The sequence below is a fragment of the Gallinula chloropus genome (assembly GCF_964237585.1).
Source record: "Gallinula chloropus genome assembly, chromosome: 26".
In the NCBI taxonomy this organism is placed as follows: Eukaryota; Metazoa; Chordata; class Aves; order Gruiformes; family Rallidae; genus Gallinula; species Gallinula chloropus.
This window is the reverse complement of record NC_140111.1, coordinates 2,379,799-2,391,416: the sequence shown is the minus strand read 5'-3', so window position 1 is coordinate 2,391,416 and position 11,618 is coordinate 2,379,799. Positions and strand designations below refer to the sequence as shown.

Below are 11,618 nucleotides of genomic sequence, written 5' to 3'. Positions count from 1 at the left end.
CCACCCCCCCTCCTCCTCATCATCCCCGGCGAAACGGGAGCTGCCCGCGGCCCCGGGGCTGCAGCCGGGGATCCCACACACACACCCCCCACACCCCCCCACGCCCCGGGGCACAGCGCGGGGGTCACGCGTGTCCGTGCGGGGCGGGGGTCACGCACCGGGACACGTCCCGCCGCGGGAACGGGGACGGGGAACAGTGGGGAGGGGGGGGCTGAGGGGGGGCGGGTGTCCTTGTGCGTACGCGGGGGGTGTGGGGACACGCGTGTCCGTGCCGTCCCCGCGGTGCTGCCCCCCCCCCCCGTCCCCCCGTTCCCGCTGCTCCGCTCCCCGGCAGCGCCCGGTGCCCGCGTCCCGCACCCCGGGGAGGGGCGGGGGGGGGGGGTCCCGTCGGGGCGGCGGGTTCGCGGTACGTGGGGGGCTGCGAGGGGATGGGGGGTGGGGGGGCAACACCGGAGGGACCCGTCCCGGTTTATTGCCCCGGTTGGCCGCCGCCGGTGGGTCCCGCCGGGGATGGGGCAGCCGGTCGGGTCCAAGTTACCGGTGACTTTGAAACGTCCTTCCCCACCCGTGCCCGGTCCGGGGGGGGGGGGGGTTTAAGGAGGGGGGGACACGCTGAGCCACCGCCCAGGGAGACAAAAGACCCCGAAAGTCCGGGCTGGGGTGCGGGGGGGGGTGCGGAGCAACCGGCTGCAGGCGGCGGGACCCGTCCCGGGGCAGCGGACGGCGCCGGTGGGACGGGGCGGCCCCGAGGGCGCCGGTGCCGCGGCCGGTTCCGGTGCCCGGGGCGGGGTGGGGGGTCCGGGGGGGCGATGTCCGGGGCTTTGTTCGCCCCCGCGGCAGGAAATCGCGGTTGTTATCACCCGGTTTATTAGAACCGGTTTGCGCCGGTGTCTCGGGCTCCCCCCTCCCGCCCAGCCCCGGGGCCGCCATGCCGGCACCCAAACCCACCCAGGATGCGGCCGGGGGGCCCGGGGCCCGGTGGAGCTGCGGGGGTTGAACCGCGACCCCTCCCCACCCCGGGTATTCTCCTGGCTGGGGGGAGCCGGGCAGTGCCCCCCCCCCCCCCCAGGGACAGCACGGTGTGGGGCACCCGGGGGTCTGGCTGGGGGGTGCCCAGGGTGGGAGTGGGAGCCGAGGCTGGGGCGGGGGGGATGGGACTTCCCAACCCCCTGGTGTACCCCGGCCCCCTCTGCAAGGAGACCCTGGGGGGGCTTGGTGGGACCCCTCCAGCACAGGGGTGTCCTCGAGGTCCCTTTGGTGTCCCCATCCCTGCAGCATCCCTGTCCCCATGGTGTCCCCATCCCCGTCCCCATGGTGTCTCCATCCCCACAGCATCCCCATCCCCATGGTGTCCCCATCCCCGTCCCCATGGTGTCCCCATCCCCATGGTGTCCCCGTCCCCACAGCATCCCCATCCCCATGGTGTCCCCATCCCTATCCCCATGGTGTCCCCATCCCCATGGTGTCCCCATCCCCGTCCCCATGGTGTCCCCATCCCCATGGTGTCCCCATCCCTATCCCCATGGTGTCCCCATCCCCATGGTGTCCCCATCCCTATCCCCATGGTGTCCCCGTCCCCATGGTGTCCCCATCCCCGTCCCCATGGTGTCCCCATCCCCATGGTGTCCCCATCCCTGTCCCCATGGTGTCCCCGTCCCCATGGTGTCTCTGTCCCCATGGTGTCCCCATCCCCAAGGTCTCCACAGCAGCTGAATGAGCCCCAGACCGGAGCGCAGGGCAGGGAGGGGGCGGGACGCGGGGCGGCTTCCCCAGGGCGGGCGCCTGGCACCCACCGGCTGTTGTACAACACCCACCACACCTACACCTACACCTACACCTACACCTACACCTACACCTACACCTACACCTACACCCACACACGTGTGCGGTGTTGCGCCTTCGGTGGTTGTCTCGGCTGTTGTCCGGTTGTCGGGTGTCTGCCCGGTGTCTGCCCGGTGACACCCCTCCACGCCTCACCCCTGTACCCCAGGGGTGTGGGTGTCCGTGTGTACCACGGGGGGTGGTGTCTGTGTGTGTGTGTGTGTGTGTCTCCCTGCGTGGGGTGTGGGTGTGTACGGGTGTTGCTGTCACACACCCTCACGCTGCCATCACACCCAGTGACACAAACCCGGGGTTTCTTCTTCCCCCCCCCCCCCGTGTCCCCCCCGGCCTCGGATGGTTGTGATAATATCCTGGCTCCTCGCCAAGTATCGAGGTTGTCATGGCAACAGTAAAACTGCAGCGATTTCGGGCTCCAGCGCCGCTGGTTCCCATTGGAGACCTGGAAGTGCCGGAGGGGGCGAGCAGCGACCCCCCCCATGGCTGTGCCCCGTGCTGGGGGGGACACTGGCCGTGCTGGGGGGGGACACTGCCCATGATGGGGACACTGCCCATGCTGGGGACACTGCCTGTGATGGGGACAGTGCTCATGATGGGGGGGACATTGCCCATGATGGGGGGACACTGCCCGTGATGGGGACACTGCCCATGCTGGGGACACTGCCCATGCTGGGGGGACACTGCCCATGATGTGGGGGGACACTGCCCGTGCTGGGGGGGACACTGCCTGGGTGCCCCAGTGCCCCAAGCACAGCACATCAAAGGGAGCACCCCCACCACGCCTCAGATCTGGGTGTCAAAGGGTGAGGTGGGTCCCACAGGTGTCCCCCCCTCCTTGCAGGGGGTGGCTGCTGAGGGGGGGGGTGTCCCCGCAGGGAGGACCCGCTGCTCCAAGATGCACAGGACCACCAGGATAAAGATCACCGAGCTCAACCCCCACCTGATGTGCGCCCTGTGCGGCGGCTACTTCATAGACGCCACCACCATCGTGGAGTGTCTGCACTCCTGTGAGTGTCCTGGGCCCCCTCCCACAGCCCTGTGCCCCCCAGGGGTCCCCCCAGCCCTGGGGAGGGGGTCCCTGCAGCACCGGGACCCTCCTGCGTCGGGCAGCGCGGCCGCACGGAGCTGGGGGGGTGTGGATGGGGCTGGACCCGGGTGGGTGAGCAAGGGGGGGGGGTCCTGGCCCTGAGCAGGGCTGAGAGGTGCTTTGCCAGGCTGCTCAGGGGCTCTGGCCCCTCGTCTGTCCGTCTGTCTGTCTGCTCACACTGAGTCTCTCCCCCCAGTCTGCAAAACCTGCATCGTTCGCTACCTGGAGACCAACAAGTACTGCCCCATGTGCGACGTGCAGGTGCACAAAACCAGACCCCTCCTCAGCATCAGGTGAGCTCTGGGGGTCCCTGCACACCCTGCTCCTGCCTGGCACCGAGCCCCGGCCCCTCTGGCTGCCCCACCCTGGTCCCTGCACATCCCAGACCATGGACATTTATCCATCCATCCATCGGCCCATCCATCCCTCCCTCCATCCATTCCTCCATCCATCCATCCATCCATCCATCCATCCCTCCCTCCCTCCCTCCCTCCCTCCCTCCCTCCATCCCTCCATCCATCCATCCATCCATCCATCCATCCATCCCTCCCTCCATCCATCCCTCCATCCATCCATCCATCCATCCATCCATCCATCCATCCATCCATCCATCCATCCATCCATCCATCCATCCATCCCTCCCTCCCTCCCTCCCTCGGGGTGCAGGACCCTGCCGTGCCCCGGGGCAGCGCCCTGTCCCTGGGGAAGCCTCCGTGTGCTCACACAGACCCAGGTGAAGGTGGCAGCAGCTCTGCCCCAGCTCTGCCCCTGGCTGGGAAAGCCAGACACATCCCCTCAGCTGTGGAATCGGCTCTGCAGGTGGTTGGCATAGAAACCACCAGAGGCTGCAATACATCACTCCGCTGCTTCATTCCCCTCCTCTTTTCCAGCCTCTTCCCTCTGAACCCGTTTCTCTAGGAACACTTTTCCCACCTGGTTTTTCCCCTCTCTCTCCACCCCCCCTGGTTCCCTATGGAATACTTACACCCCGTCTCCCTGCCCAAAACACCCCTGTGCCTGTGAGTGCAGCCGGGACGCGCAGCCACCCGCGCTGGCAGAGCTGTGCCAGCAGCCCCGAGCCCCGGCTGTGGCGGTGCCACGGTGCCCTGGTGTCCCCTCCGGTCCCTGTGGTGGGTGAGACGTGGGGTGACACGCGGGCAGAGGTGCCTCAGCATCTGGCAGGGCCCCAAGCCAGCCACTGGCTGGGTAATTAAGCTGCCAATCAAGAGGCTGAGGCTGCTTTTCCATCAGGTTGCTGTGAGTTACCAAGCACGTTCTCTGGGTGTGTTCAGCACTGGGAAGGGTCAGGGCTGGAGGAATCCCAGCCGTGGATACAGGCTGGGGGAAGAGCTGCTGGGGAGCAGCCCTGAGGAGAAGGACCTGGGGGTCATGGGGGGTGAGGAACTGAACAGGAGCCGGCAGTGGCTCTGGCAGCTGGAAAGGGCGATGGGATCCTGGGCTCCTCTGACCCCTCTCCAACAGCCCAGGGCTGTGGTGTTGCCATGGGATGGGGATGTGGGGGCTTCACACTGGGGCTTCCCCAGGAAGGAGACGGGGTGGGAGCAGCTTGGGGCAGCCTGGAGAAGCCACCTGCTCCCATCCAGCTGATTTCTTCCTCTTTTCCTGTTTCTTTGATCCCACAGGTCGGACAAAACCCTCCAAGACATCGTGTACAAGCTGGTCCCAGGGCTCTTCAAAGGTACAGCCATGGGTGGGTGGGTTTGGGGCTGCTGGTACCTCACTCCCACCCACCAGTGAAACTGGTGCCCAGGATTTTGGGGTGCCCATGTGTGCCCCTGCACCCCTGGATCGGGGACAGGGGGAAAATGTGTGCTGTGAATGTGCAGGGATGGGTCTGGATGTTGCCCATCCCAGGAGGGATGGGTCTGGATATTGCCTATCCCAGGAGGGATGGGTCTGGATGTTGCCCACCCCATGCAGGGTTGGGTCTGGATATTGCCCATCCCAGGAGGGATGGGTCTGGATGTTGCCCATCCCACCCTCTGGAGCTGGGGGGGGACCTTGGGAAGCAAAGCTGGGAGCAGGAGCTGTGGATTTGCTCTCCCAAGTGCCTGCCTGTCCTCAGGGGATAAATGTGTGTGGGGATCTGTGGGGTGGGGGGTCTGAGGGTGTGGGGGGTCTGAGGCCAGCAGAGCCCCCGTGAAGGCATCCATCCCCACAGCAGCAGGTTTGCAGCCACTCCCAGGGTTTCTCTGCTAAAGCCTCTGTCCCTCTGCACCAGGAGCAATCAGGGGCTCCCCTTACTCCCCCCTTGCACCCATCTCCCCCTCAGTGTGATGTTCCCCCCCCCTTCACCTCCCTCCTTTCTCCCCCAGACGAGATGAAGAGGCGACGCGACTTCTACGCCGCCTACCCCATGGCAGAGGGTGAGTGTCAGCCCAGGGACCCCCCCTCACCCTGCTTGTGACCCCCCCCCTGAACTCTCAGCCTCTCCCCTCTGCTCCTGCAGTTCCCAACGGGTCCAACGAAGACCGTGGGGAAGTCTCTGAGCAGGACAAGGGGAACCTGACGGACGATGAGATCGTCAGCCTGTCCATAGAGTTTTACGAGGGCTCCAGGTACCGTTTCAGCTGCTCCTGAGCCTCTCACCCCGCTCCAGGGGCAGGGCTGGGCTGGGAGGTGCTGGCAGCAGGCACAGCCCCTGCTCAGGGCTCTTCCAGGGCGGGCAGAGGAGCACCCAGAACCTCAGTCCCCAAACCCTGCATCCTCCCATGGGTGCTCAGCGGGCACGGCAGGGAGGGGAGGGCACCGTCCCAGGCAGCAGAGTCCAAGGGCTGCCGTGTCCCCAGTGCCAGCGGTGGCCTCTGAGGATGTCACCAGCATCTGGAGCAGCAGAGAGATGCAGGGAGGAGGGGAAGGCAGCAGCCTGGGCACTGGATGGATGCAGCTCTCTGGGTTGGAAGTGCAGCAGTTTGGGCACATACATGGTTGGGGAGGGGTGGGGGGATGAAGCTGAAGGTGGCTGGATGTTCCCCTTGCAGCCCCTCCCTGGACCAGCCCCCAGTGGTGGCTCAGTGTTTCTCTCCACCTTTTTATTCCCCCGTAAACTTTGTCCTGGGTTTGTTCTCCTGCCCTCAGAGAGGAGAAGAAAGGGCCTGTGGAGAACGGGGACCTGGAGAAGGAGAAGGTGAGTGCGCTGGGACCACGGCACGGAGAGCTCCGTGTCTGGAGGGGTGTGGGGGGGAGACACAGTGGGGCACCCCCAAAGCACCCACTGGAGGAGATGGGAGCTGCATGGGGGGACACACAGTGGGGCACCCCCAAACCACCCACTGGAGGAGATGGGAGCTGCATAGGGGTCATAGTGGGGCACCCCCAAACCACCCACTGAAGGAGGTGGGAGCTGCATGGGGGACACACAGCGGGGCACCCCCAAACCATCCATTAAAGGAGATGGGAGCTGCATGGGGGGCACACAGTGGGGCACCCCCAAACCACCCATTGAAGGAGATGGGAGCTGCATGGGGGACACAGTGGGGCACCCCCAAACCACCCGCTGAAGGAGGTGGGAGCTGCATGGGGGACACAGTGGGGCTCCCCCAAACCACCCGCTGAAGGAGGTGGGAGCTGCCCACCCATGGCAGGGGGGTCTCTCAGCATCACCTCTCCCCCCGGGCCGCTCCCGCTCGCCCCAGAAGAACGGGCTGCGGTTCCTGCGCTGCCCGGCCGCCATGACCGTCATGCACCTGGCCAAGTTCCTGCGCAACAAGATGGACGTTCCCAGCAAGTACAAGGTGAGCTGGGGCCTGGGCTGCGCTCGTGCCCCTCTCGTGGGCTTGGGGGGGTGGGGGGTGATGCCTTTTTGACCACCCCCCAGCGGGTGGGCGCTGGGGCAGGATCCATCCCTCCAGCTCCAGCAGCACCCAGCTCTGGGAGAGGCACTGGGGGGGGGACAGCAATGCCCCCCCCACACCCCATGAGCTCTGGGGGGGTAGGTGGGGGTGCTGGGGTGGGGGGTGACACTGTCCCCCATGCAGGTGGAAGTCCTCTATGAAGACGAACCCCTGAAGGAGTATTACACCCTGATGGACATCGCCTACATCTATCCCTGGAGGAGGGTAAGTGGAGATGCCCCCCCCCCCCCCCCCAAAATGGGGCTTCTCTAGAGAGGCTGGGAAAGCAGCAGTTTAGGGGCAGGGCAGGAAAAAAAGAAAAGCTTTTAAAAAAGGCATTTAAAAGCTTTTAAAAAAGGCATTTAAAAGCTAAAAAAAAAGGTATTTAAAAGCTTTTTAAAAACTACAGTAAAAAGTTTTTAAAAAGGCATTTAAAACTTTTATAAAGGCATTTGAAAGCTAAAAAAAAGCATTTAAAAGCTTTAAAAAAGGCATTTAAAGGCTGTAAAAAGGCATAAAAATGCTGAAAAACTGAAAAAAAAGAAAGTTTGAAGCCTGAACTTGGGAACTGAAAAATTTAAGACTTGAGAAAAACTGACTTGCAAAGCTTAAAAACTCAGGGTGGTTGAGAACTGGGCCCTTCAAGCGGTTACCCCCCTGCCCCAAACACCCCCTTCGTGGGGGTGTGGAGGGGGATTGTTTGCTCTGGGTGTGGTTTTTAGGAGGGTGTGGGGGGCAGTGTGGGGGCTGCTTGTCCTTTGTCACTCTGGGGTGTGGGTTGTTGGGTGTCACCCGTCCGTCCATCCATCGGTGACGCGGTGCACACCGTGTGTGTGTGTCTCTCCCCTTCCCCACGCACAGACGGGCCCCTTACCACTGAAATACCGCGTCCAACCCGCCTGCAAACGCCTCAAACTCTCCCAACCCACCCCCTCCGAGGGCACCAACACCAGCGGCGCCTCCGAGTGCGAGTCCGGCAGCGACAAGGCCCACAGCCCCGCCACGCTGCCCGCCACCTCCTCCTCCCTGCCCAGCCCCGCCACCCCGTCCCACGGCTCGCCCAGCTCCACCACCGGCAGCGGCCCGGCCGCCGCCGCGCTCAACGGCACCTCGAACTGCCACCCGCTGCCCCCCGCCAACGGCCGGTGCCGCAAAACGACTGTCAACGGCAGCGCGGCCTCCGCCTTGACCTAAGCGCCGCCCGGGCAGGGACTGTCAGGCTGGCTTTTCTATATCTCTATATATTATATATATATATATACATATATAAATATCTATGTGTACATAGGGAGAAAGATAATTATACATACTTATTTTCTATTGATTGACCAGATTAATTTAAGATGCAAATAAGACACAGAAACCTGGTTGGATATTTTTCAATGATTTTTTTTTTTTTTCCTATTTTCCTTTTTTTTATTAATTTTGGGGGTTGTTTTTTTGGGGGGGTTGTTTTTTTTTCGTTTTTTTTTTTGTTTGTTTTTTTTTTGGGGGGGGGGTGTTGTTTTTTATGGGGGTTGTTTCTTTGGGGAGGGGGGGGCTTGTTCGATGCTGTGATTGACCATACGTGAGCTGCGGGCGCTGCCGCCTCCCGTGCTCCGTTTCTCTTAATGCTTTTCACTCTCCTCCCCATCCCAATCCCCCCCCTCCCAACATCCCCCTGCTGGGATGGTGCCGTGAATGGGGATGCCCAGCTGCACAGGTAAGGGCCAAGCACAGGTAAGGGCCAAGCACAGAAGCCAAAAAACTGCCTCCCCCCCCCCTACACACACACACACACACCCCCCATCCCGCTGCCCCCCAGCCCCATTGTGCCCTGGATTAGGGGTTTTTAAGGGGGGGGGGGTTGGCACCTGGGTTGGTAACGTGGTTCCTGTGGCCAGTTGGGACCAGTGAGTCCAGCGTTGAGCATCACTGGCTGGCGTTGCCCCCCACCCCTGCACCCTTTTTCCTCCCCGGGGCACGTCCCTGGTCCTTTACCTGCTTCCCCTGTGTGGTTTCTGGACGGTGTTCCAGGCTCTGAGCCTCACAGACACATGGTAAGTAGGTTCTTTGTTTCCCACCCCCACGTGCCCCCCCCCAGTTTAAAAACCACCCCCCAGCACAGGCCCAGGATCAGGCCCAGGATCAGGCCCTGGCCCAGCCGTACAGGGGTAGGAGCACAAACCCCACAGTTTTTTGCCTCCCTCCTTTCCAAGGCAGCTGCCACCTCCCCAGGGCTGGCAGAGGGCACTGGGTACCCCCAGGGAAAATTTAGCTGGGGCCAACTAAACCACTGGGGGCTGTTTTGGCACCACCAGGCGAGTCTGTGTGGGACTTGGGGGGTGGCTCCAAATGGGGATGCAGGACCCCCCGTGTCACCCACTCCCCTCCATGGCTTCGATGCCATGCTTTTTGTTGTTGTATGTGTCCCCCTCACCCCCTCCTCTTCCTCCTGTCCCCACATTGGGTTGGGTTTTTTTTTAGAAAATAAAATAAAACTAAAAAAAATAAGACTACAGTGCCTTCAGCCAGGAGGCTGCAGCCAGGGGCGAGCGGTTGGGGTGGGAGCCGAGCGGCACCGGCTGCTCCGGGGAAGGGACCAACTTTCTACAGTGACAAATTAAAAGCACACGAGCCCCAGGGAGCCCAGACACTGGGGAAAGGGGAGGGGGGTGGGGGGATTTGCAGGGTCCCCAATGCCCTTGCTGGGGAAAGGGATGACCCACAAAGAATTCCTAAGCAAGTGCCTGCAGCGCCTGGATGGGACCCTGGGACGGCACGGTGAGAACCAAAGGAACGCGGCACGGGAATGGAACCAACAGCCCAACCCCAAGGTCAGGAAACAGGCGGGGGGGGGGGAAGGTTGGTTGTTATTGTGATTTTAAAGTTTTTATTATTTTGAATATTCCTTTTTAAGTACCTCACCCCCCTCCTGGACTGGGCGGCGGCACCGTCGCTCCCGCACAGCCCCAGCTCCGCCGGCACCCGGGATGCTGTTGGCTTCTCCCATCCCCAACCCCAGGCTGGGGCTGGATGAGGAGCTGGAAGCGTGTCGAGGGGGCAGGATGGGGGGGCTCCATTTGTCTCGGCTTGGACACCCCTTTTCTCCTTGTAAATAGGCCCCAAGGGGTTCACGTGGGGCTCTGGGGGGGGGGTGGTTTTGTTCTCTGTTCTTCCCTGTACGGTACAAACCCCACTGCTCTGTCTGTCTGCACCCTGTACGGCGTCTCCCTGTCCTGTAATATAGTCTGATGGTCATACACCGTCCTCAATTAAACGTTTGTAGAACTCCACAGCGCTGCACGTGTGATGAATGCCACAGACTGTCCGTCCCCTCGTCCGCCTGTCCGCGGGTCCCTCCGTCCCGTGTCCCAACGGGCACCCACAGCCCTGGCAACACAAACCCACCCCTCAAAGTCCCCCTTTCCCCAGCCTTCCTTCGCCCTGCTGCCCCCATGCTGGGGTGAGGCTGGTTTTCTGCCCCTGGGGGCAGCCCTCAGGGCTCAGTAATTACAGTTAATTGGGGTGGGAGCTGGGGAACTCCCTCCCAAACCCGTGTGGGCTCAACGTCCCGGTGGTCCTGAGCTCCTCTGGGCTCCGTGCCCTCCATCCCTGCGGGATGCAGCCCCCTCAGAGCCGGGCGCCCTGCACAGCCTCCTGGTTGTGGGTGCCGTCGCAGTACGGGGGGGTGCGGGTGCGTTTGCAGCCGCAGAGCAGCACCGTCCCGTCCTCGGCCGGGGTGAAGCGCAGCGGGGACAGCCCGGGGGCCGCTGCCTTGTGGGCGCCGTCGCAGAAGGGCTGCAAAGCAAACGGGGAGGAGGTAAAGGCGGGGGGTGGAGGGGTTTGGGGGTGCTGGGGGTGCCTGGCTGGCTCGGGGGTTGCGCTGGTGCCCACCCCCAGCACGAACACAAGGGGGACCGCGCCCCCTTCATCCTCCCCGCCCCCTCCATCCCCCCAGCCCCCTCCATCCTCCCCGCCCCCTCCATCCTCCCCGCCCCCTCCATCCCCCCGCCCGGGCTCAGCGCATCCCCCAGGACTTTGGGTGCTGCACCCAGGGGGCAGCGGCACCTCCTGCCCCGCCCCTCCCTACCCCCCAAACCCCTCCCTTGGACCGGGGCGGGGGGGGTCCCTGTGAGCCCGGTCCTGCCCTGGCCGCATCCCCCGCGCATCCCGGCTGGGTGGGGAGGGGGGACACCCAGAGCCCCCCGGCCCGACCTGGTTCTTGCTGTGCCCGCAGGAGCACCAGGCGTATTTCTTCCCCGCCTTCAGCTCCACCGGGAACGGCTGCTTGGCGGCGATCACGGGCTGCGCGGGGGCCGAGCGCCGCCGCACCTGGGGGGCGGAGGAGAGCCAAGGGATGTACGAACCCCCCGGGGGGTCCCCGCCCTGGCCCCGCCGCCGCCCCCAGCTCCCCGCGGCTCTCATCAGCGTCACAAGCGCAGCCGGTCTCAGCGGCCCCATCGCCCGGGCGCCGGGTCACCTTCCCCGGCAGCGGCTCCTCCTCCTCCTCCTCCTCCCGGAAGAGCCGGGGCCGGGCGGGCTCGGCGGGGGTTCTGCTGCTCGCTGCAGAAAGGTTCCTCCTCGCACGGGGCCTCGCAGCCCCCCCCCCACCGCCCCCATCAAACCGCCCACCCAGGGGGGGTTCGGCCGGAGCCGCAGGAGGGGGTTTGGGGAGGGGGATGAGTGTCCCTCTGCTCGCCAAATGCTTCCCTGGGAATGGAGCGTTCAGGGATCAAAGATTCGGGCTCCCCCCGCCCCCTCCTTCCCCCCACCCGCCCCCTTTTCTCCTGGGGAAAATCCTCTTTTTTGGCAGCCGAAACGCTTTGGCTGCTGATGGCCCCGCGCGGGGGGCTGGG

At 63.9% G+C, this 11,618-nt stretch overlaps 2 protein-coding genes across 3 annotated transcripts in view; one reads left to right on the top strand and one right to left on the bottom strand.

Moving 5' to 3' along the window:
* Nucleotides 1–8,134, top strand: part of PCGF2 (polycomb group ring finger 2) — a 9,145-nt gene extending 1,011 nt beyond the window's left edge. The window contains exons 2-10 of one of the 2 annotated variants that reach the window (XM_084275684.1): nucleotides 2,715–2,846; nucleotides 3,123–3,219; nucleotides 4,570–4,625; nucleotides 5,263–5,313; nucleotides 5,397–5,505; nucleotides 6,026–6,074; nucleotides 6,586–6,681; nucleotides 6,925–7,005; nucleotides 7,642–8,134. In XM_084275684.1, coding sequence (XP_084131810.1) covers nucleotides 2,735–2,846; nucleotides 3,123–3,219; nucleotides 4,570–4,625; nucleotides 5,263–5,313; nucleotides 5,397–5,505; nucleotides 6,026–6,074; nucleotides 6,586–6,681; nucleotides 6,925–7,005; nucleotides 7,642–7,974 — 984 coding nt within the window. In that variant the 5' untranslated portion in view covers nucleotides 2,715–2,734 and the 3' untranslated portion in view covers nucleotides 7,975–8,134. Of the gene's footprint in view, nucleotides 1–2,714; nucleotides 2,847–3,122; nucleotides 3,220–4,569; nucleotides 4,626–5,262; nucleotides 5,314–5,396; nucleotides 5,506–6,025; nucleotides 6,075–6,582; nucleotides 6,682–6,924; nucleotides 7,006–7,641 lie in introns of both variants that reach the window. The other variant, XM_084275683.1, reaches the window with a different exon arrangement.
* Nucleotides 8,135–9,577: 1,443 nt separating this feature from the next.
* On the bottom strand, nucleotides 9,578–11,244 carry CISD3 (CDGSH iron sulfur domain 3). Its single transcript, XM_084275691.1, has 2 exons — nucleotides 10,978–11,244; nucleotides 9,578–10,560 (listed from the first exon to the last, which is right to left on the bottom strand). The coding sequence occupies exons 1-2, from the start codon at nucleotides 11,221–11,223 to the stop codon at nucleotides 10,393–10,395; spliced, it is 414 nt and encodes a 137-aa protein (XP_084131817.1). The 5' UTR covers nucleotides 11,224–11,244; the 3' UTR covers nucleotides 9,578–10,392.
* Nucleotides 11,245–11,618: the final 374 nt, after the last annotated feature.